The sequence below is a fragment of the Mesoplodon bidens genome, assembly GCF_964165515.1.
Source record: "Mesoplodon bidens genome assembly, chromosome: 15".
Taxonomy (NCBI): domain Eukaryota; kingdom Metazoa; phylum Chordata; class Mammalia; order Artiodactyla; family Ziphiidae; genus Mesoplodon; species Mesoplodon bidens.
Genome location: NC_138171.1, coordinates 58,255,905 through 58,276,864, shown reverse-complemented (window position 1 = coordinate 58,276,864; position 20,960 = coordinate 58,255,905). Strand labels below are relative to the sequence as shown.

The following is a 20,960-nucleotide window of genomic DNA, read 5'->3' as shown; positions in this document are numbered from 1 at the left end:
TCTCATTTTTAAAACTGGGTCACTAATGACAACGGATGCTAATCTCCAACTTACTCTAGAAATCTGAAATTTCAAAAAATCATAAATTTAGTTTTTCTTCTGAATAAATGTATTTATATAAGAAGAGTTGATTTAAGGAAAAATGTTCAGTGAATAATAGTGTAGTATGTACATACATATGAGCAAAGAGCATGTGGATGGGATATGGATCAATAAAGTTTGGGAAGCACTAGCTTGGCCGTGGGTCAATAGGGAACTGGGCTTCTGATGGGATTTAGCAAGCATTGGCCTTTCTGTTTGCCCAGTATCTGAGTTTCCTTCCTTCGTTTGGGGCATTCCCTTCCTTCTGAGTCTCGGTGGGCTGCAGAACTTACCTCCCACTGTAGAAACTGAAGATGCTTGCTAATCATTTCCCAGCCTCCCTTGCAGTAAAGCTATGGTCACGTGACCCAGCCTTCACCAATCAGATGCACCATGCCCGGCTCCGACTCTAAAGAAGTAGGGGTAGCACAGGTGCTTTCCATAAGATCAAGTTCTTGGTGCAAGAACTTGGTGTCACGTTGTGGTGACAGCAGTGGGTTTCCTCAGCAAACTGTGCTCTGTGGGGGGGATGGCTACCTGATTTCCTTTTAATGAATTCCTTTTCTATTTAAATCGACCGGTCGCTGTTGATTGCAACTAAGAACCCTGATTTATACAGAATGTGGGTGCTACAAGCGACAGACACAGGTGGCGGAGCAGAGGGCAACTGTGACCTGCTTCCCACGCTGGGAAGCAGTGGCCCTGACATTGCTACTGCAAAACATTTGGTTTACACCAAGGTTTGGCAAACTTTCTGTAAAGGGCCAGCTAGTAAATGTTTCATGCTTAGGTCATATGGTCTCTTCTGCCGCTCTCAGCTCTGCCTTTGAAAGCAGCCTTGAACAATATGTATATCAGTGGTTGTGGCTGTGTGCGTGCCAATAAAACTTTGTTTACAAAATCAGGTGGTGGGCTGGATTTGGCCCTTGGGCCATGGTTAACTCTGGTTTAAACTGTCACCTGTTTTACACCAACCATGTACCCACGGATGTTGTAAGCATCAGAAAAACTTGTAGAAACTCATCAGGATGTTGCCACGTTCAGCTTCTTAGAGCCTTGAGTAAGTTCCTACGAGAAAAAAGTCAATCTTGGGTCAAAGATGGTCCATTTAACAACAAAAATGGAAGAAAACATGGCTTTATTGAGACTCTTTCTGCCTGAGGCCTGCAATCTAAATTGGTGGAGAATCCAATGATTTGGAGATTTGCAGGGATAAGCAAATTCTGAAGCAGGGGCTGATAAACTTTATTTGTAAAGGGACAGACAGTAAATATTTTAACTGTTACAGGCCACATAAGGTCTTTGTTGCATATTCTTCTTTGCATTTTTAAAAATAACTCTTAAAGAATGAAAAAACATTCTTGGCTTGAGGGCCATAAAAAAGGCAGGGCTTTGGCTAGCAAGCCAGGAGTTTGCTAAGCCCTGCTCTAGACTAAGCGTCCATGGTGTGGAGGCAAAAAGCTTAGCAAAGACATATGGGATGACAGGAAAAGATATGCCAGATCCTCAAGCATTCTTCACCAGACAAAGGACCAGCTTGGGGACAGGGCTTAAAGAGACAGAGTCATAAGACGGGGAGGCAGACGGAGAGAACAGACTTGTGGTTACCAAGGGAGAGGGGTGGACTGGGAGTTTGGGATTAGCAGATGCAAATAGTATATATAGGATGGATAAACAACAAGGTCCTACCATGTAGCACATGGAACTATATGCAGTACTCTGTGATAAATCATAATGGAAAAGAATATGAAAAGGAATGTATATATATGTATAACTAAATCACTTTGCTGTACAGCAGGAATTAACACAACATTGTAAATCAACTATACTTCAATAAAACAAATTAAAAAAAAAAAAGACTGGGAGGCAGGAATTCTCAGGCTCAAAGATGAGGTCCACCTCATTCATATAAGACTGTAAAGCAAAACCACCCTAATACACTGCTACTGGATTCCTGACTGTCAAAAGTCATGTGATAATAAATGTTTGTTGTTTTAACAAAAATAAAGTCCAGATAAGAGCTCTGGCTGGCTTGGCCTTCCATGGCTAAAGGAACCGAGAACCTCCTGTGACTAGCCAACCCTGAGGTACTTCTGAGACCCTAGGCTTCATGCCCACAGGAAGGAGGGAAGGGCCTCCTCCCCACTGCCCATCTTAGATATAACCCTGGAGGACTGCGGACTAGAGAGATCATCCCTCTGAGCGGAAACAAGGGCCCTGCATTGACCAACCCCTGATCTTACTCCCCACCAGGGAAGGGCGTTCTTGGTATTGGTAACCAGCACAAAATGTGGGCCACTGGGCATTGATGGTCATTCTGCTAATCCATTTTCCAAAGGGGAACATTTATGGTAGGAATCCTGTTCCTTTTCCTCCATTCTATACTGGGTGCCTTTGGGAGTATATAAAACTTTTACTCATAGGTTGCTGGGCCATGAGGAGACACACTGGGCCTGATGAGAGGATATTAACACATCACCAAGCGACCCTAGAGTGGTTGTGACTTCAGGGTGTGTACCTCCCAGGAAGGGGTTGGTTCATTTCATGAATGTATAAGAATTTTTAAACTTCTTATAAAGTCATGCATGGATTTAGACAGCAAAGGGATGGACTTGAGCAGATAATTTGGTTGCCCAGCTCACAGTCAATCCCCTCTTTTCTTTCCTAATAGTGTGGTTCATAAGTCTATCCCTCACTGAAGGAATCTGACCCCCAGCTCGGAGGTCAGTGCTAAGCGTGGTAATTTAATTACCTCTGCCAGTGACTGGGTTAAGTGTGAAAACTGGAATCCTCAAGCCAGTGACACCAGGGAGAGTTTGCTAAAGGGCTTCTGGGAAATCTCTTCTTGTTCCTAAAAAAAGACCTAGAAAAAAGACAGTTCCTTCTTACCTGATTAAACCAGGGGATGGATGGCAACATTTTCTACTAGCCAGAGAGTACTGAAGGCTTTTCAAGCCATGTGAATTGGGTGGTCACTCTGCCACTATAGCGTGAAGGCACCCATACACAGTATCTAAACAAACAGGCGTGCCTGTGTGCCAACACCTTCTTGACGGACGCTGACATTTCAATTGCATATAATTTTCATGTGTCACCAACTACTATTTTTCTTGTCAATTTTTGTGGGGGGGAAGTTGGGACTAAAATAGTCTAGATCAGAGCAGGGACTAAGTTTATCACGATGTACCTGACACCTAGCCCAGTGCTTAGGCCATCATTTATACACAAATATTTGGTGAATAAATATTTACAAAATACTTGTGATGAACTGACCCCTTTATCATTATAAATATTTATGTACCCAACATCGGAGCACCTATATAAAGCCAATATTAATAGATGTGAAGGGAGAAATTAGCAATACAGTAATAGTAGGGGACTTCCATACCCCACTTTCAACAATGGATAGATCATCTAGACAGAAAATCAATATGGAAACATTGGATTTGAGCTACACTTTACAGCAAATGGACCTGGTAGAACATTCCATCCCACAGCAGCAGAATACACTTTCTTCTTGAGTGTACATGGAACATTCTCCTGGATAAACCATATGTTACGCCACAAATATTTGGTGAATGAATGATAGGTTAATTTCCTGACTGGAAGAAATATAAAATTGAGTGCTCTGGGGTGAGCACTATCTACTTGCCACATGGAAAAAAAAAACAAAAAATCTAGAAACATGAAGAATATGGACAGCAACCCCTGTGTGGAGACAAGGAAATGTGGGTTCCCGAGATAGAGAGCTTTTACTACTTTGGGCATTCCTTAGGTTAAAATGAAAGCTCTCTCTCTCCGGTTGAATTTTTCTTCCTTCCTTCCTTCCTTCCTTCCTTCCTCCCTCCCTCCCTCCCTCCCTTCCTTCCTTCCTCTCTCTCGCTTTTTTTTTTTCTGGAGAGTGTGCTATTACAATAGTCTTATTTTCATCATCACCAAACTCTTTAAAGCAAAAGTCTTATAAATACAAACTGAAGAACGGGACGAGCTACATAACCTGCGGAGACCATCACGACATGAAGACGGGCTGTTTGTCCAAATGTCATTAAGAATGTTAAGACAGTGCGAGCAGGTCATTAACCAGGCATGGGGCCCTGCAAGGTGTTGCTCCTGTGCCACCGCCAGGCATTCGTCCAGGAAGCTGGCCCGTGACAGCAGCAGAGGGAGTGGGACACTGTCCTATGACCAACTGTCAGATATCCCTGGCTCACTGTAAAAGCCACATGTTATGATCTTGATGAGAACTCAAATGACCCCTTGCCACTCCAGACAGCAGCTTCTTCCTCTAGATACTGGCACCGCTGGGAACATTAGAGTCTGTTGCTCCGGGCAATTTGGTTTTAAACTTTATTTTTCAATGTACAGTTTCAGATTATACAAAACATAGAAAATGGGCTACTTTAAAGGCACATTAAGTAGAAAGTATCTAACTACCCTAAAATCACATCTGTCCCCCGACCAAGATTCAAACTTAACCTCTACGCCTTTCCCTAGCATCTCCCCATCACCACTGCCCCCCCAATATACAAAACTATCCAACTTGCTGTATTGTAAGTAACCTTTCAACTATTAGCAAGTTTAGTAATTCCCACCCAGGCAGATTTTAAATGATGCTACAGCTTCTATTCAAGCTACCGTGTTTAGTGTGCTTACGTATGGGCTTGGGGGTCTAGGTTTCTTCATCACCAGTGAATATAGAGCATCCTATGACTTCAGCCTGATTACGGATGCGCACAGGCACACAACCCATAGCAGAGAGTGTGTGGCAGGGCGGGGGGATGTCTCCAATTTCCCTGTATTCGGGTACGAGCGACATTCACGCACAGCAACAAATCAAGCATTCTCCAAACTCATTTGAACAGAGACCCGAAGTAATTTTAATGCAAGTAACAAAAATGAGTTAGTCTGTCTCCATCCATAGCCCCTCAATGAACGAATTACAGTACTTTATAAAAATGTCCAAAAATATGCAAACTATAGTTCCCTCAAATGCAGCTGTTAGCAGTAATACATTTGGTCCTAATGTTCACTTCTTGGATGGCTTAGCTACTTGTCTTTGTTGTTGTCTGTGAATAACTGATCACAAGCACCAAGTGAGGGCTGAACCTACTGACGGGTAAGAAGGCTGGGTATTTTCTCGCTCATGCCATCCCCTCTTTCCCACCTCCCCAGGGCATGTCACACCACAGGGGGAAAGGCAGCACTCCTGTTTCGCAAAAAGCCCCGGCATCACAGATGGATGCGGGCACTGAATGCTAAACGGTAGTGGAGACCAGCCAGGAAAATCCATGGGTCATTTCAGATACCCACTCCTGAAGTTTTGGGGGGATGGAAATTCATGCATTGCTTGGGGATAAGGCTTTCCAGATTTCTGGTTCCAAGGGTTTTTGTTTGTTTCCATTGTGACTACCAGGGAATTATAGAAAAGCCGCCTGAGCAGAAAGCTTGGGGCACTTAGACCCACCTTCCTCCACGAGGTATATATAGCATCCTGCCAACTCCAGGGGTGTGACCCGCACTCCTACCCAAAACAAGACTAATGACAGTTTTCCACTGAGGCAAGAAGTGACCATTTGTCCTGCCTCTGGCCCCGCGTCCCCCTGTACTGTGCTGGTGGCCTCTCTGTGGGAGGGGCCCTGTCTCAGGCAAGATGTCTGGATTTGCTTGCCCCTGTGTTTTCAGAGCCTTGCACAGTGCTTGGAACACAGTAAGCATTTACTATTCTGTTGAAGCCGAATGAATGAATGAGTGAATGGGCAGATGGGGAGAAAACCCAATCCTGCACTAAAGAGGCGTCCACGGTGGCCCGAAACGACTCAACAGGCATTTCCCCAGCTCCACTGGAACTGCACTGAGGGCAAACCATTGCCCCACGTAGCAGAAGGTCATTTACATGGTGCCAGTGCTGACATGCGCAGACGGGTCCCAGGCGCACCTCCCAGCAGCAGGCTCACGACACACAAGGGAAAAGACAGTGAGGTGCAAAGAGCTTCTCCCGTAGGCACTTCCCGAGGTCCCCACGTTGCCACACACCTCACAGCACTGAGGACCAGCTCCCCAGAGCCCTATCCCTCAGTACAGTCTCTGAATCCCTGGCAGCACTTACCCAGACCCTAGCAGGCAGCATCCCCCGAGAGATGCTGTACCTACTGTACCCACTTGTACCCACTGAAGTTTGAGAACCACGGCAATCTGGGACCCTCCCAGGGCTTCGTTCGCTGTCAGGACCCTGGGCCCCTCCAGGGAAGGAAGTGTTCTCCGGGTGTAACACACACAGCACCGCCCCATCAGTGCCACCTTGCTCGGGCTGAGTGGCGTGATATTTAGGCTGATCTAAATCCTAAATGCTTTTAACAGGTAGGCATAGGGCAGGTTCCCTCCTGCCCACCTCACGGGCCTCCCTTCTGAATCCTTGGTTGTGTTCTCTGCAGCCTTCACTGCTCTTTGTAATTCATTTTCCTAATTGGTTTTTAATCTGTCTCCTCTGCTAGACAATGAGCCCCACAAGGAGAGAGACTGTCTCAACATGGTTTCCCCTGTGCCTGGCATAAGCATCCCATCATTTATGTTGACGGATGAACGAAGGAATGGTGAATGGTCCTCTGAGGTTCCAGAAATGGGGGTTAGTAGAGGCCAGGCAGTGTTGAAGGCAGGCCAGGAAGAGAAGGAAAAGGCCTTCTGAATTCGGGTAGGGAGGAGACTGCACCCCCATCCCCGGGTGTCTGGCTATCGGGATCAAGGCCTGGGACTGGAGTTTGGGTGGTCCAGATGTGAGCAGCTGTGCAAGAGACAGTGAAGAATGAATAGCTGATGGAGGCCAAGGTTTGGGCCTCCAGTAGCGTCTAGACCCACCTCCCCATCTCGACTTGATGAGATCTTTGTTTGTGAGGCAGCTCTGCTCACCTGGCCCTGGGACCGTGGTCCTCAATCTTAAGGCACCTGAGCATCACCAAGGAGCTTGTTAGAAATGCAGGTTCCCCAGCCCCACACCTGAAGACTCTGATTCTGTAGGTCTAGGGAGGGACCCTGATAGCCTGCATTTTACTAGGGGTCACATGCTGAGATTAGGGTGAGCCTAAATCTGAAACCCAGGTTAAAGCTCACCTTCCCTCAGGCAAGCAGGTGACTTTGTCAGCAAATCTGGGTGGCACTTTCTGGACCCAGCCCATTACAGGAGGGTCGGGGCTCTGGTCTGGATGTAGACAGAACACCAGGGGCTATACCTGTTTCTCACGTGGAACTTGGCTAAACGTCTGAGGAGGTTTCCTCCCTTACCTGGACCCCCCTCACTCCACCTTCTACCACTAACACAGAGAGATTCAGGAAGAAGAGCTGAGGTGAGGGAGGCTCAGCATAGCCCAAACCTAGGGGAAGATGTTCCCCGAGACCTGGCTTTCTTGGCCTCTTGTCACATCACATTACACCCCCATGGTTAAGAAAGATCCTGCTGAACACTTTGGGATTTGAGCATTGCTGGATTTTTGGCTTTGTTGTGTTGAGTCTTTCGGATGGGCAGGAGTTCTGAATTCCAGCCTTCATAGTCTATTCTCTGATCTCAAGAATGCAAAAATTCTTCTCTTCTTTTGGCTTTTAAAGGAAACAATGTGTTTGCTAGAAAAACCACAAAAAAAATTGATTATATACAAAACGGTTATCTGAACGTGGATTCTGTACTGCAGCGAAAGCGACCCAGCTCCTGGGCTCTATTTGCGCTTCCTCAGTATCAGGTACATGAGGCCGCTGATGAAGGTGAAAGCAAATGCCACCCAGGCCAGGATGAAGGAGTAGCCGTAGCTGCCATCCGAGGTCAGGGCGTACAGTCTTGAGTTGTTCCTGTGAATGTCTTCGCGCCGGTCTGTATAAATGGAAGCTGCAATCATGACACACAGGCCTGTCGGAAGAAAGCCAGGGTCCAAATAAATCACAGACCACAGCATGCACCAGGGACCTGAGGGGACTTTGGTCAGAGCTGAAGACAAACTTCAGTTTTTGTTATTAGTAGGTATTTATTTTAGTCTCTTGGAAAGATTACAACTAGTATTTTGTAGCAGAATATTGCTGCCTACCCTGTAGCCATTTTGCTTCCCATTCTTGCTAGCTGAACTCAATGTTGTTTGGGCAGCCAGCTACCCAGCCCAAAGGGTCATAATTGGTCCAAGCCATCAGTCAGCCAGGCAGGAGGTACTCTGCTTTGCAGGCCACATACGGTCTCTGTTGCAACTACTCAACTCTGCTGTTGCAGCATGAAAGCAGCTATGGATGATACATCAATGAGTAGGCGGGGCTGTGTTCCAATAACATTTTATTTGCAAAAACAGGCAGTGGGCCAGATTTGGCCCATGGGCCATAGTCTGCCAACCCCTCTTGGCAATCCTGTTCCTGTTTACTTGCTATAGTTTATGGTTCCATGTGTCCCAGTTGTGTCCACAGAAAATCCTTCAGTGAAAAATATAATACTCTGAAAAGAGGGAGATGTGGGAGGAGAAAGCATTTTTTTGGTTGCTGTATTTTCCCTTGCTTACTGTTTTAGAAACTGTTAGGCCAGGATGAATGTCTGGAGCTGCAGCAGCATTTTGGGGGCCATGAGGTCATCACTGACACTCTGAAGATGACGGCATGGAAGGATGGAAGGAGTGGGGCTTCTTGATGATGCTGCTGAGCTGCCAAACCAACTCTGACACCTTCCGCCTTTAAGCGATTTGTTATATAAAGAAAGTAAAGGTTTTTGTGGCCGAAGTCATCGTTAATTGGATTTTTCTCTTACTTGCAGCCAAAAGCATCCTCACTGAATCACCAACACTCACAGATATTAGTGGTAGGATGAGGTTAAGTACCCAGATTTTCCTTGGGGGACCTATTCTCTCCTCTGTACCAAGACAGCAACTCCTACTTACCCTAGAGATCCCAGCTCAGGCTTCATGTCTTCAGGACACCTTTCTTGACCCCCTAACTAAATCTGAAGTCTGAAGTATAAAACATCCCACCATGGCACAGCTGCCAACCTCTCCTTTCCAAGTCCTCACCTGCCACACTCCTCCCGGCTTCTACTCATGATTGGCTGGGAAGAAAGTTTACTCCAGAAGTCCATCGTTTTACTTACATGACATGAGCTGGATGATGGAGGTTAAAACAAATCTCTCTCCCTGCTTGAGGCGGAAGAGCTGGAGCACGAAGATCAGAAAGGCAATGCAGCAGAGAACGGTGGACAGGATCATGGTGACCTGGACCGCCTGCACCGTGGAGAATTCTGTGGGGAAAGGGCAAGAGCTCATGACTGAGGACCACAGACCGCCCGGGCCCCTGGGGTGCACAGTGACAGCTCCAGAGCAGGGATGATGGGAAGCAAAAGGGCACCAGGCTTTCATCTGCACAGAATGAGCACAAGGGCAGCCAAGGAGTCTTCCTGACACCCCCTCCCTCCAGTGTCCATTTGTGTAATTGACCAGATGATCTCCAACATCCTTATCTGGAAAATGGAGCAAGAACCACCCACTCTGCAGTCTTTCTGGTTTGGGTATTGCCCCCAAGTGCCTGGCTCAGGGTCAAGTTTTTTATTTAAAGTACAAATCCTCAGGTTCCAACCTGGCAGATTCTGGATCAAGAGGCTGGAATGGGATGGGTTGTGTCAGGACTGGGGGTCTGCACCGTATAAAGACCTCCAAAGGGATTCTTGGAGATACAGGGCTCATGGGGCTGAGGGACCTTCTGGAAGTGTTCTGTGGACACAAAATACCCTCTAAGAGAGTGAGCCTTGTGATTGCTATTTAGGAAAAGGGAAAGTGAGGGTTTTTTCATATTAGCCTTAGTGAGTGGAGCATGAGAGCTTGGGGCTCAGCACTGGGAATTTTCAGGGAAGAAAGCAGCTGGTCTTGGGTGGAGGGCACTGAGTGTGGGAAGGACACAGGTAAGGCTATGAAGGGGTCAAGTGCAGGGACTGGAGCCACCTGTGTGGGTCTCAGTTTCCTCACCTGTAAAATGGGGATAGTAATAGCTCCCACCTCATCAGTGGGGGAACATGGAATGAACTCAACTATGTAAGGATTTCAGGCGGTGCTAGCAAAAAGCGAGTCCTGTGTAAGGGCTGGATGTTATCACCAGGATGCTGCTAAGACAGGTGAGGGAACAGTGCCCAAAGCTGCAGAGGAAAACCTAAGGACAAATCCTCTTTTTTTTTTTTCAATTTTACCTGAAACTGACTGGAGGGAAGCATGATTTGTAAGTACTTAATCCAACATTTACAGCAATGGATCCTGGTCCGTTGGATCTCTCAGAGAGCATCTAGCCCTCTCCCCATTCCCTACGGTGAGAACAGAAGCCAGACGCACCCCCCACCCCCACACATACACACCATATGATTTCATATGAAGCCCAAGAGCAGGAGAGAGAAAACCATGGTGACAGAAGTCAGAAACCCTGCTCCTTGGGGCAGGAGGTGGTGGGAAGTGAGTGGAAAAGGGCTCGAGGAAACTTTCTGAGGTGATGGGAATGTTCTCTGTCTTACTTTGGATGATAGTTACATGGGTGTATATATAATTGTCAAAACTTTGAACTGAGCCCTTAAGAAGTGTGCATTTCCTTGTTTGTAAATTATAGCTCCATTAAAAATAAAAATCCTGCAGGCTACCCTGAGGTAAAATAAATCAGAATCTCTGGTGTTGGGATCAGACAAGAAGCGGGGCAGGGCATGTAAAGTCCCCCAGGGAATTCCAACTTGGGGCCAAGGTTGTGACCCTCTGGCTTAGAGAAGAGCTTCCCAACTTTGCCCCATCCCGGGAATCACCTAGGGGCTTCTTAAAATAGATTCCTGGGCCTCTTCCTCTGAGATTATGATACAGTCGCTCTGGGATGGGCACCAGGAATCTGTATTTTTAGCAAGTACCCCAGGTGATGGGGCAAACATGGAAAACATGGCTGCTGCTGTAGACTGAATGTTTGTATCCCCCCAAAATTCGTATGTTGAAATCCTAACCCCAATGGGGGTGGTATTAGGAGGTGGGGGCCTTTGGGAGGTGATTAGGTCATGAGGGTGGAGCCTTCATTAATGGGATGAGTGCCCTTATAAGAGACACAATAGCTTGTCTTGCTCTCTGCTCTCTGCATGGTGAGGACACAACAAGAAGGTGGCTGTGTGCAAACCAGGAAGGGAGACCTCACCAGACACTGGATCTGCTGGCACCTTGTGAGAAATAAGTATCTGTTGTTCAAGCCACCACATCTATGGTATTGTCTTAGCAGCCCGAATGGACTAAGACAAAGGCTTTAAAGAAAAAGATGGATTCTTTTTTTTTAGAGCAGAGTTTCTCAAAACTGGGGGGGTGGGTGCAGCATGTACCACTGTTGGCTGATGAGATAAACGTAGGTGGAACCCAACCAGGTCACTGAACAACCAAACCTCACCTAAAGAGAGGAATGTTCCCTTTGCTCGTGTTTAAATTCGTCCAAGGACCCCAAGGAGGAGGAGGAGCTCTACACCTGGTGCTTTTGCACTTTTGTAACACCTGCCAGTATCTGGGTGTTGGTGGTGGTTTTAGTTTTTAACAGGAAAGAACCAGAAACAGATTCAAAGCTTTCAAAAGGCAAGTGCATCTGTTCAGAATTTAATAACATCATTTGGTTTTCAATGTAGTTTTTCTTTTTAATGTTTTCTTCTCTTTTATGGTAAGTCATACCAGTGTATTACTTACAACAGGCAGATAAAGTTCCCTTTAAAATAAATTTATGTAGGGAAAAAGTGAACTGTTTTAAAGCAGGTGTTGGCATGGTTTTTCTGTAAAGCCCAGACAGTAAATATTCTAGGCTTTGTGGCCATACAGTCCCTTGTTCATTGTTTTATTTTTGGGGTTTTTTGCTTGTTTTTTTTTTTACAATGCTTTAAAAATATAAAAACCATTCTTAGCTCATTGGACTGAATCTGGCTGGTAGTTTACCAGCTAGTTATTCTAAAGGAAAATAAGGGAATTTCCCTGGTGGTCCAGTGGTTAGGGCTCCATGCTTCCACTGCCGGGGGCCCAGGTTCGACCCCTGGTCAGGGAACTAAGATTCTGCAAGCTGCATGGCACAGCCAAAAAAAAATTTATTTTCAATTTAAAATAATAAAGGGGCTTCCCTGGTGGCGCAGTGGTTGAGAGTCCGCCTGCCGATGTAGGGTACGCGGGTTCGTGCCCCGGTCTGGGAAGATCCCACATGCCGCGGAGCGGCTGGGCCCGTGAGCCGTGGCCGCTGGGCCTGCACGTCCGGAGCCTGTGCTCCACAACGGGAGAGGCCACGGCAGTGAGAGGCCCGTGTACTGCAAAAAATAAATAAATAAATAAATAAAATAAAATAATAAAGAAAAATAAGAGGTAAGAAATGCACACAGGGGATGTTGTATGCAAATGACAGAAGCTTGGAAACATTGCCTCAGAGCACAGCCAGTGCTCCCAGCTGACCAGGCACCCTGGCAACGATGGGGCCCCAACAGGGAAGAATGGCTGTTTCCAGGGTCAAGGGTTAGCATAGCAGAGAAACAGACCCAGAAGGGAGGTGGTGTGGATTGCATTATGTGTTTTAGAATGCAGGCTTCAGAGTTGGTCATGTCTAGACTGGAATCCTAACTCCTTCATTTACTCCTGACTTTGTGAACTTGGGTTTCTTCTCTGTGTCTCAGTTTCCCCATCTTAAAACAGGGCCAACAGTCCTTGCAGACAGGGACAGGAGATCACTTACATAAAGGACTTAGCCCAATGCCTTCCAGTAAACCTTCAATAAATGATGCCTTCTATTGGTATTTTTGCTTTTATTATGAATGTTGACATTGTTATTGCTGGAATAGCGAGACTTTAGGACCCAGTGATCAAGGTCCCTTGCTCTCTAAATAGGATTCCAGGAAAAAAGAAACATAAAAACAGGATGCTCGTTAAATTTGAATATCAGGTAAACAAAAACAGTTTTTTTAGTATAAGTTATGTCCCATGTAATATTTGGGACATACTTATACTAAATTATTAGTTGTTTATGTGAGATATCAAATTTAACTGGGCATCCAGTATTTTATCAGGCACTGGGAACCAAAATGCCTCTTCTGTCAACAGAAAACCAGCCCGTTCACTCCACAATGAAGGAGAGGGGTTGGCATGTTTTGACGTGCGATCTTCTGTATTTGCAAAGCCCTTTTGTCTACCGTGGCTCCTGTACACGGGCAGGCACTGCTGTCACCTGCATGTACAGCTGAGGCTACTGAGAGTCTGAGCACTCACGTGACCTACCCAAGGTAAGGTCACAGAGCTCTTAAAGGAGCCAGCTCTCAGGTTTCTGCCCATTAGGCTGCTCAGATGCAGAGAAGTAACACAGATGTCTCTGAGCCTATTTAGAGGTGTGGGGAGAAGATTCTAGATGAGGGCGGAAGCTGAGAAGGGGTGAGGGAGGGAAGCTCTGCTTGGCCAAGAAAGAGAAAAGGGTGGGGCCCAGCATTACTGGAGTTAGTGCCCTCTGGCCTCTGGCTTCCCCACCCCCTCCTGTCCCCAGCTTATACTGACCCCTGCTCAGCATGCCCTGAGCAGCAGCCAGGCCCGTCTCTGCACAGGCTGTGATGAAGGAGGGGTGAGGAGTCAGACAACAGGGAAGCCTTTCTCCCGAGGGATCTTTTGTCACTCAGTGCTTTCCCATCAGCTTCATACCCACCTTGAATGGAGTCATCGATTTCTGTACAATTCGTGTTGTTGATGCATACTCTCCAGACATCTGCAAAAAACTCCTCTCCTACCCACCAGGCCTGTAACACAAAGTGGAACACAGGGAAAGGCTGTTTGTTCATTATGAAAACACAGGCCCCTAATCAGGTGAGGCACAGGAGTAAATGAAAATTCGGGACCGGTGCTTCTCAACTTGTGGTGTGCACGCAGGTCACCTGGGGATTTGGTTAGAATGCAGATTCTGGTTCAAGAGGTCTGGGGTGGGGCCTGAGAGTCTGCATTTCTAACAGGCTCCCAGGTGACGCCCACTCCACTAGTCTGCTGCAAGGGAAGGTCCAGGCCCTCCCAGGACGTGGGTGAGGAGGTGAGGCTCAGCTGGTGGTGATAAGAGCAGCTGGTGGTGAATTCCAACAGAACTGCAGGGGCAATGTCGGAGGGGAGGAAGGAAAGGATGAGATCTAGTGGGGAGAGCCTGTTACGGATGAAATAATCAGACAAAAGACTCTCCTGCTTTCCATCCAAATGCTTCTGTTTCTCTCTGTGCTCCTGCTGCTCTTTGCCCCCAGATGGGCCTCCTTCTGCTTTCTGTCCACCCGAAGACTGGAATCTCCCCCCCACCCCACCCCCATCCAGGCAACAGTCGGTCACTGAGCTCCCACTACGTGCCTAAAAACAGTGCTGAGCGCAATTCCTAACTCACAACGAAGACCGCATGACTCACCGACTGGCAAAAATGCCCACCTGTGTCTTCTCAGTAAGGGCCATGGTAACAGAGACACCCACAGGATTAGCCGGTGCTGTGGCTGATGGCTTTTCTGCCCTTAATGTTAATCTGTCCCTTTATGTCTGGGACCTTTTCAGAATCCCAAGGGACTAGATGAAAGCAATAGAAAAAGATTCTAAAAGAACATTCAAAACCACTTAGTTCACAGAGAGTGGGTCCTTTGTTTTTTGGGGTTTTTTTTGCGGTACGCGGGCCTCTCACTGTTGTGGCCTCTCCCGTTGCGGAGCACAGGCTCCGGACACGCGGGCTCAGCGGCCATGGCTCACGGGCCCAGCCGCTCCGCGGCATATGGGATCTTCCTGGACCGGGGCATGAACCCATGTCCCCTGCATCGGCAGGCGGACTCTCAACCACCGTGCCACCAGGGAAGCCCGAGAGTGGGTCCTTTGGATAATGGTAAGTTCCCAGGACTTTAACTCACAGCATCAATGTGGCCCCTGCCCTGGCCACTCATGACAGCTCTTCCAGAAACTCCAGGAACCCAGACCCAATCACTGCACTCCTTACAGGATCCTTACAGGATGTAGAGCCAGGAGCCTCTGGAACGCTTCAAATCCCAGCGCTGCCACTTTCCTGCCATGTCAATTCCAGTAGGCGCCCTAAATGCCCTGAGGCCCAGTTTCCTCATCATAAAATAGTGCCAGGAGAGGACCTATCTTGTAGACCTGAGGGGAGGATTAGATGAGATGATGCACGTAAAAGGGCCGAGCGTACGCGCTGCCAGAGTAAGTACTCCCTAAGTGACAGGTGTTGTCCTGGTCCGTGTTGTTGTTATTTTGATGATTAACTGACAGGAGTCTATATGCAGCCAGACTGGATGGTTGCTTGTAGGTACACTTTTTGGCTTTCTGAGCAGACTTTCTGACTCTAAATGTCTCCACAGTCTGAAACTATCAGGATTGAAGTCAGGCCTTTGGATCAGGGTGTGGGCCATAGGGCATCTCTGGTAAAAAGCTTCATTTCCTGCCAGGAGGGATGTTAATCTATGCCCATAGGTTATTTATCAAATGCTATACAGCTGTGAGCTGGACACTCAAGGAAAGAACTAAATTTTTCATGGGCTCATGGGCAGAGTGGGGAAAGTTCCAAGCATGAGCTCTGCCGGGAAGGGCATAGCCAGGTGGGCTGGCAACAAGGGATCCTGTCAGTAAGATGTCAGAGACAGGAGGGGGCAAAGATCACCTGGGATGGGTCATCTGGGAGATCTAGGGCACTGGTCCTCAACGAAGGGTGATTTTGCCTCCCATGGCACACTTGGTAATATCTGAAGACATGTTTGGGCATTACAACTCGGGGCTAGAGTGCTGCTGCCATCACGTGGGTAGAGACCGAGGATGCTGCTAAACAAACATCCACAAGAAGAATGATCCAGGGGCTTCCCTGGTGGCGCAGTGGTTGAGAGTCCGCCTGCCGATGCAGGGGACGTGAGTTCGTGCCCCGGTCCGGGAGGATCCCACATGCCGCGGAGCGGCTGGGCCCGTGAGCCATGGCCGCTGAGCCTGCGCGTCCGGAGCCTGTGCTCCGCAACGGGAGAGGCCACGACAGTGAAAGGCCTGCGTACCGCAAAAAAAAAAAAAAAAAAAGAATGATCCAGCCCAAAATGACAACCGTGCCACGGTTAAGAAAATGACCTGCAGAGAGCTGAATTTAAGCCACATCCTCAAAGGGCTTCCTACAGCCAAGGCATCTTGCCAGGCTCTGTGGGGGACTCAGGGATGAGAGGACCCAGGTCCCTGCCCATCCAGACATATGTGATGCCTCGAACCACCACACTTAGGCCAAGAGTCCTCAGGCCCGGGCCGAGGAGATGGGTGTGCTTGGTAGGGAGGATAACCCCAAATTATAAACTCCTTGGGAGAGTTCTCAATCCTACTTCTACTGACTCTAGGATCCAGGGGTTCTGGGATGGTCAAAAGGAAAGGGAACTTACGTTGTCAATGGTGGCAATGAAGAGCAACGCCGCAGACGTGATGTGGAAGATGATGATGAAAGCCAGAAGCACCAACATTTTCACGGGGCACGGTGGCGCACAGAGTAGCGTTTAAAGCCGAGAGGAGATGTGCTAAAGAGGGTGAAAGAAATTCAAATTTGTCAGTGACAAAGCACTAGGAAAATGAAAAATAAGCAACTTTTCATGGGGTTTTAGAAAATCTTAAACAGCTCTTCCCATCTTTCCTTTGCCTAGAGACTTTACTGGACAAAGTCTGGCAGGAGAAGCTCTTCTCTGTTGCATCCAGACGCCAGATATTCCTTGTGGAGGAGAAGGGGTGAGGACGAATTAAAATCCCTAATTTAGAAAAGCACTGCAAGTCTTCGAAGCAGCACACCGCGGGCACCAGGGCAGGAAAGAGTAGCTCTGTGTGTGCTAAAATGCTGTTCCAGATCCCCCACCCACCAGGCAATGCCATGGGGATTTCACAGCACCAGAGTAAGCTCACTGTCTGAGTATTCATTATCACAGTCCCTGCTGCCCTGCTGCGTAACAAAGCAAAAGTGATCAAATAGGAAAATATTTCCTAATGATTTGACCATTTATAAAATTAATCCCAATGTAAGTTGGTGCAACTACTATGGAAAACAGTATGGAGGTTCCTGAAAAAAACTAAAAATAGAATTGCCATATGATCCAGCAATCCCAGCCCTGGGCATATATCCACAGAAAATTCTAATTTGAAAAGATACATGCACCCCAATGTTCATAGCAGCATTATTCACAATAGCCAAGAAATAGAATCAACCCAAATGTCCATTGACAGATGAACTGATAAAGAAGTTGTGGTATATATGTATATATAATGGAATACTACTCAGCCATAAAAAAGAATGAAATAATGCCATTTGCAGCAACATGGATGGACCTAGAGATTATCATACTGAGTGAAGTAAGTCAAAGACAAATATCATATGATATCACTTACTGTGGAATCTAAAATATGATACAAATGAATTTATTTACTAAACAGAAAGACTCACAGACACAGAAAACAAACTTATGGTTACCAAAGGGGAAAGAGGGTGGGAGAGGGATAAATTAGGAGTTTGAGATTAGCAGATACAAACTACTATATATAAAATAGATAAACAACAAGGTATAGCACAGGGAAATACATTCATTATCCTGTAATAAACCATAGTGGAAAAGAATATGAAAAAGAAAATATATGTATATTTGTATGTATGTATATATATATAACTGAATCACTTTGCTGTACACCAGAAACTAGCACAACACTGTAAATCAACTATACTTCAATAAAAAATGAAAAAATTAATCCCCACTCAAACACCCCTCAATATCTAACCCCATCTGAATAACATCCAACCACAAAAGGCAAACACAATGTGTGGCCGACAGCTGCAGTTTCATTTTCCTCTCTCTGCACATGAAAAGACTGCATCTTTCTGGATTGGTGGAGCTCAACCATTGAGAGGCCACCTTGCAGGGCTTTTTCTTTGTCCTTCCCCACACCTCCTCCTTAGACACTGAATGGGTGTGTCTGTCCCCCAGAGCCCCAATTTCCCTTGGCTTAGGGGTCCAGGGGCTCATGGGGGGCAGGGGTGTGGAGCTAAGAGCCCATCCTCCAACCCAGCTTTTCTCACTTGATAATATCCCTAGAGATCATTCTTTTCCAGCATATGGATCCATCTCATTCTTGCAGTGGTTGCCTGGTGTTCGGTTGGGTGGCTATGCCACAATCTACTCCACTAGCTCCCCACTGATGGCCATTTAAGGCGTTTCCAGACTTTTTGCCACTCCAAACTACACTGCAGTGAACATCCTTGCACTAATTTCTTTGCATGCTTGTGTTAGTATTTCTGAGGGGCAGATTCCAAGAAGTAGAGGTGCTGGGTCAAAGGATAAGTACATTTAATTTATCTTACTTTTAATTTTTCAATTCAATTCAAACTTAATTTACTACAAAGCATACTGGATACTGTTAGTGCTGTGCCAGCCTTTATCTTCAGAGGTTTTCAAAGGGTATAAAGTACTGGACCAACTGTTATGTATGGACTGGGTAGGTAGACAAGCCTTGATGTCATGTTTTCTGAGTTAATAACATCCCTTAGTTCCCCCAGAAGTATAATTCTGGCCTATACAGACTAGCCTCTGCCATCCCCGTGGCTCTTCCCAGCGGTGCTCTCTCCTTCCCATGTTTTCTCCTGCACTGGGACTCTGTGGACCCTCTCTGGAGATACTGAAGAACAGACAGCTCCCTGGGCTATAGATGTTGGATGAAGGCCAGCCCAACAAACCCAGGGTGGCATCAAATTCATCTTTGCCATTCACAGAAATTTATTTTCCCTTCCAAAAATGTCATACTGAATGCTGATCCCTCCTGTCTCCCCTTTTCCTTGTGGGCTTCAGCGCTCTGCCAGCCAGGTCTGGCCTCAGTTCCTTGGAGCTGAGCTTCCGGGAGCACCCTTTCCCTTCCACCCTCAGCTGGCTCTCTCTCTCACGCTGACCAGGTCTCAACTCAAGCATCCCCTCCTCAGAGAAGCGGCCCTGATCACCCAGTAGCCACGCCCCTCCGGTACTGTGTATCCCATCAGTATCTATCCCATCCCCCTGGCTTATTTTCTTTGGAAGATTTTCACTGTCAGAAAGCATCTTATTTGTTCCCTTGATTGTTATCCATTCCCCCTCTTTCTCTGCTGTGCTGGGTGCACAGAAAGCTATTTGCTGTCATTTCTAGTTCTAGGAATGTAGAACTATAAAGGCTCTGGGAAAACTCAAAGCCCTGATTGTCCAGAGGCAGGAACTGAGGCCAGAAAGGGCCATGACACGCTCAGATCCCAGAGAAAAGCAGGAGCAAGAGAAGGACTGGGGGGGTCTCCTGGCCCCCACTCCATTGCCCTTTTGACCTCAGTGGGAGACCCCTCACAGGGTGCACAGCAATCTTTCAATAGTCAACAACCATTTCACAAAAGCCTCTGTCACCTTCAAGCACAACTTTCAACGAGCAGTCCGAATCACGTTGTTTTTCCTTTGGCGATTTCTTCAGGGGCTGAGCAGGACATTCTGAGAGGCCACCTGGGTTGGGGTGTTTACCTGTCTGAAGGTGGGAGACTGTACTAGATGAGCTTTAAGTTCCTGTCTAGAAATCAAAGTCTTATGATTTGCAGAACTTCTCTTTTAAAAATATGTTTTGGGGCTTCCCTGGTGGTGCAGTGGTTGGGAGTCCGCCTGCTGATGCAGGGGATGCGGGTTCGTGCCCCGGTCCGGGAGGATCCCACATGCCGCGGAGCGGCTGGGCCCGTGAGCCATGGCCGCTGAGCCTGCGCGTCCGGAGCCTGTGCTCCGCAATGGGAGAGGCCACAGCGGTGAGAGGCCCAAGTACCGCAAAAAATAAATGAATAAATAAAAATAAAAATATGTTTTGATCTACATAATACATGTGATGATTAAGAAAACAGAAGGTAATAGAATCAAAGGCATATGATGAAAACCACAGCCTCTGCCCTACCCCAGGCCTGACCCCTTGGAAGCGATCTCTTTTAACACTTTCAGCTGTTTATTTTCCCCATAGTTCCATATGTCCAAACAATATTCATATATTTCTCTTTCCTGATTCATCTATTATAAACATGACTGACTTCCTGCCTAAGGAAGAGTTTCTTTCACCATCATCACTGTCCATCTTCCTACTCCCACCATCCCAATATAGTCTTATCACACATAGATAATTCTCACTTACGCTATGACCATGCAAACGTTGCACACTGCAGGGCCAAATAGTGTACTATGATTGCACTTTTTTCTTAAAAACTCTTCTCTTCCCTAGCATTACTAATTGTCTTTTCCCTGCTCTCTCTGTGGCTCTGTCTATTTTCCCCATTTCTTCAGTTCTTTCCAAACTTCTTATCACTCCAAGACTTCTACTGCAGAACCCCAGATGCAAAGCAATGCACAGTTTCAGTTGCAAGCCTGTAATTAGACTCCTCTAGACTCCTGTGCAGTGCCCTGTCTCAAGCCAGTCCCTCTCTTCTAACTCTGTCCTCCCCTGCTCTCTGCCAGGAGCAGCCTCAGCAACTGCTGCTGTCACAGGACAAGCAAGACAAATATTCTTCAGGCAAGACCAGCAAATCTGCTCCTAACTGTGACCAGGGCACAGGATGCCAGCATAAACTCAAGACATGTAGGAGACAAAGCAGATCCCTGGGGAGGGATCATCCCACAAGAAATGAGACTCCTCATGATTAAAGGTCGAGTTGCAGTTTACACAGCGTATCTTGTGTTGGATCTTCATGTCAACCCTGTGAAGCTGGCAGGGCAAGGTATCATTATCCCCATTTTACAGATGAAAAACTGAGGCTCACAGAGGCATCACATGATTCCCCAAAGTTCACAGAGTTGGGACTCTAACCTCTGGTTTTCCAACTCCAAATCCAGGATATTTTTATACTACCCACTTTCCTGCTCCCGT

General features: G+C 46.9%; 1 protein-coding gene across 1 annotated transcript in view; it reads right to left on the bottom strand.

Annotated features, from left to right (window-relative positions):
* Nucleotides 1-4,414: 4,414 nt before the first annotated feature.
* EMP2 (epithelial membrane protein 2) overlaps nucleotides 4,415-20,960 on the bottom strand; it is a 41,252-nt gene continuing 24,706 nt past the window's right edge. Inside the window, exons 2-5 of the mRNA XM_081255669.1 lie at nucleotides 16,466-16,597; nucleotides 13,741-13,831; nucleotides 9,182-9,328; nucleotides 4,415-7,972 (exon numbers count right to left, since the gene is read on the bottom strand). Coding sequence (XP_081111795.1) covers nucleotides 7,785-7,972; nucleotides 9,182-9,328; nucleotides 13,741-13,831; nucleotides 16,466-16,543 — 504 coding nt within the window. The 5' untranslated portion in view covers nucleotides 16,544-16,597 and the 3' untranslated portion in view covers nucleotides 4,415-7,784. The remainder of the gene's footprint in view (nucleotides 7,973-9,181; nucleotides 9,329-13,740; nucleotides 13,832-16,465; nucleotides 16,598-20,960) is intronic.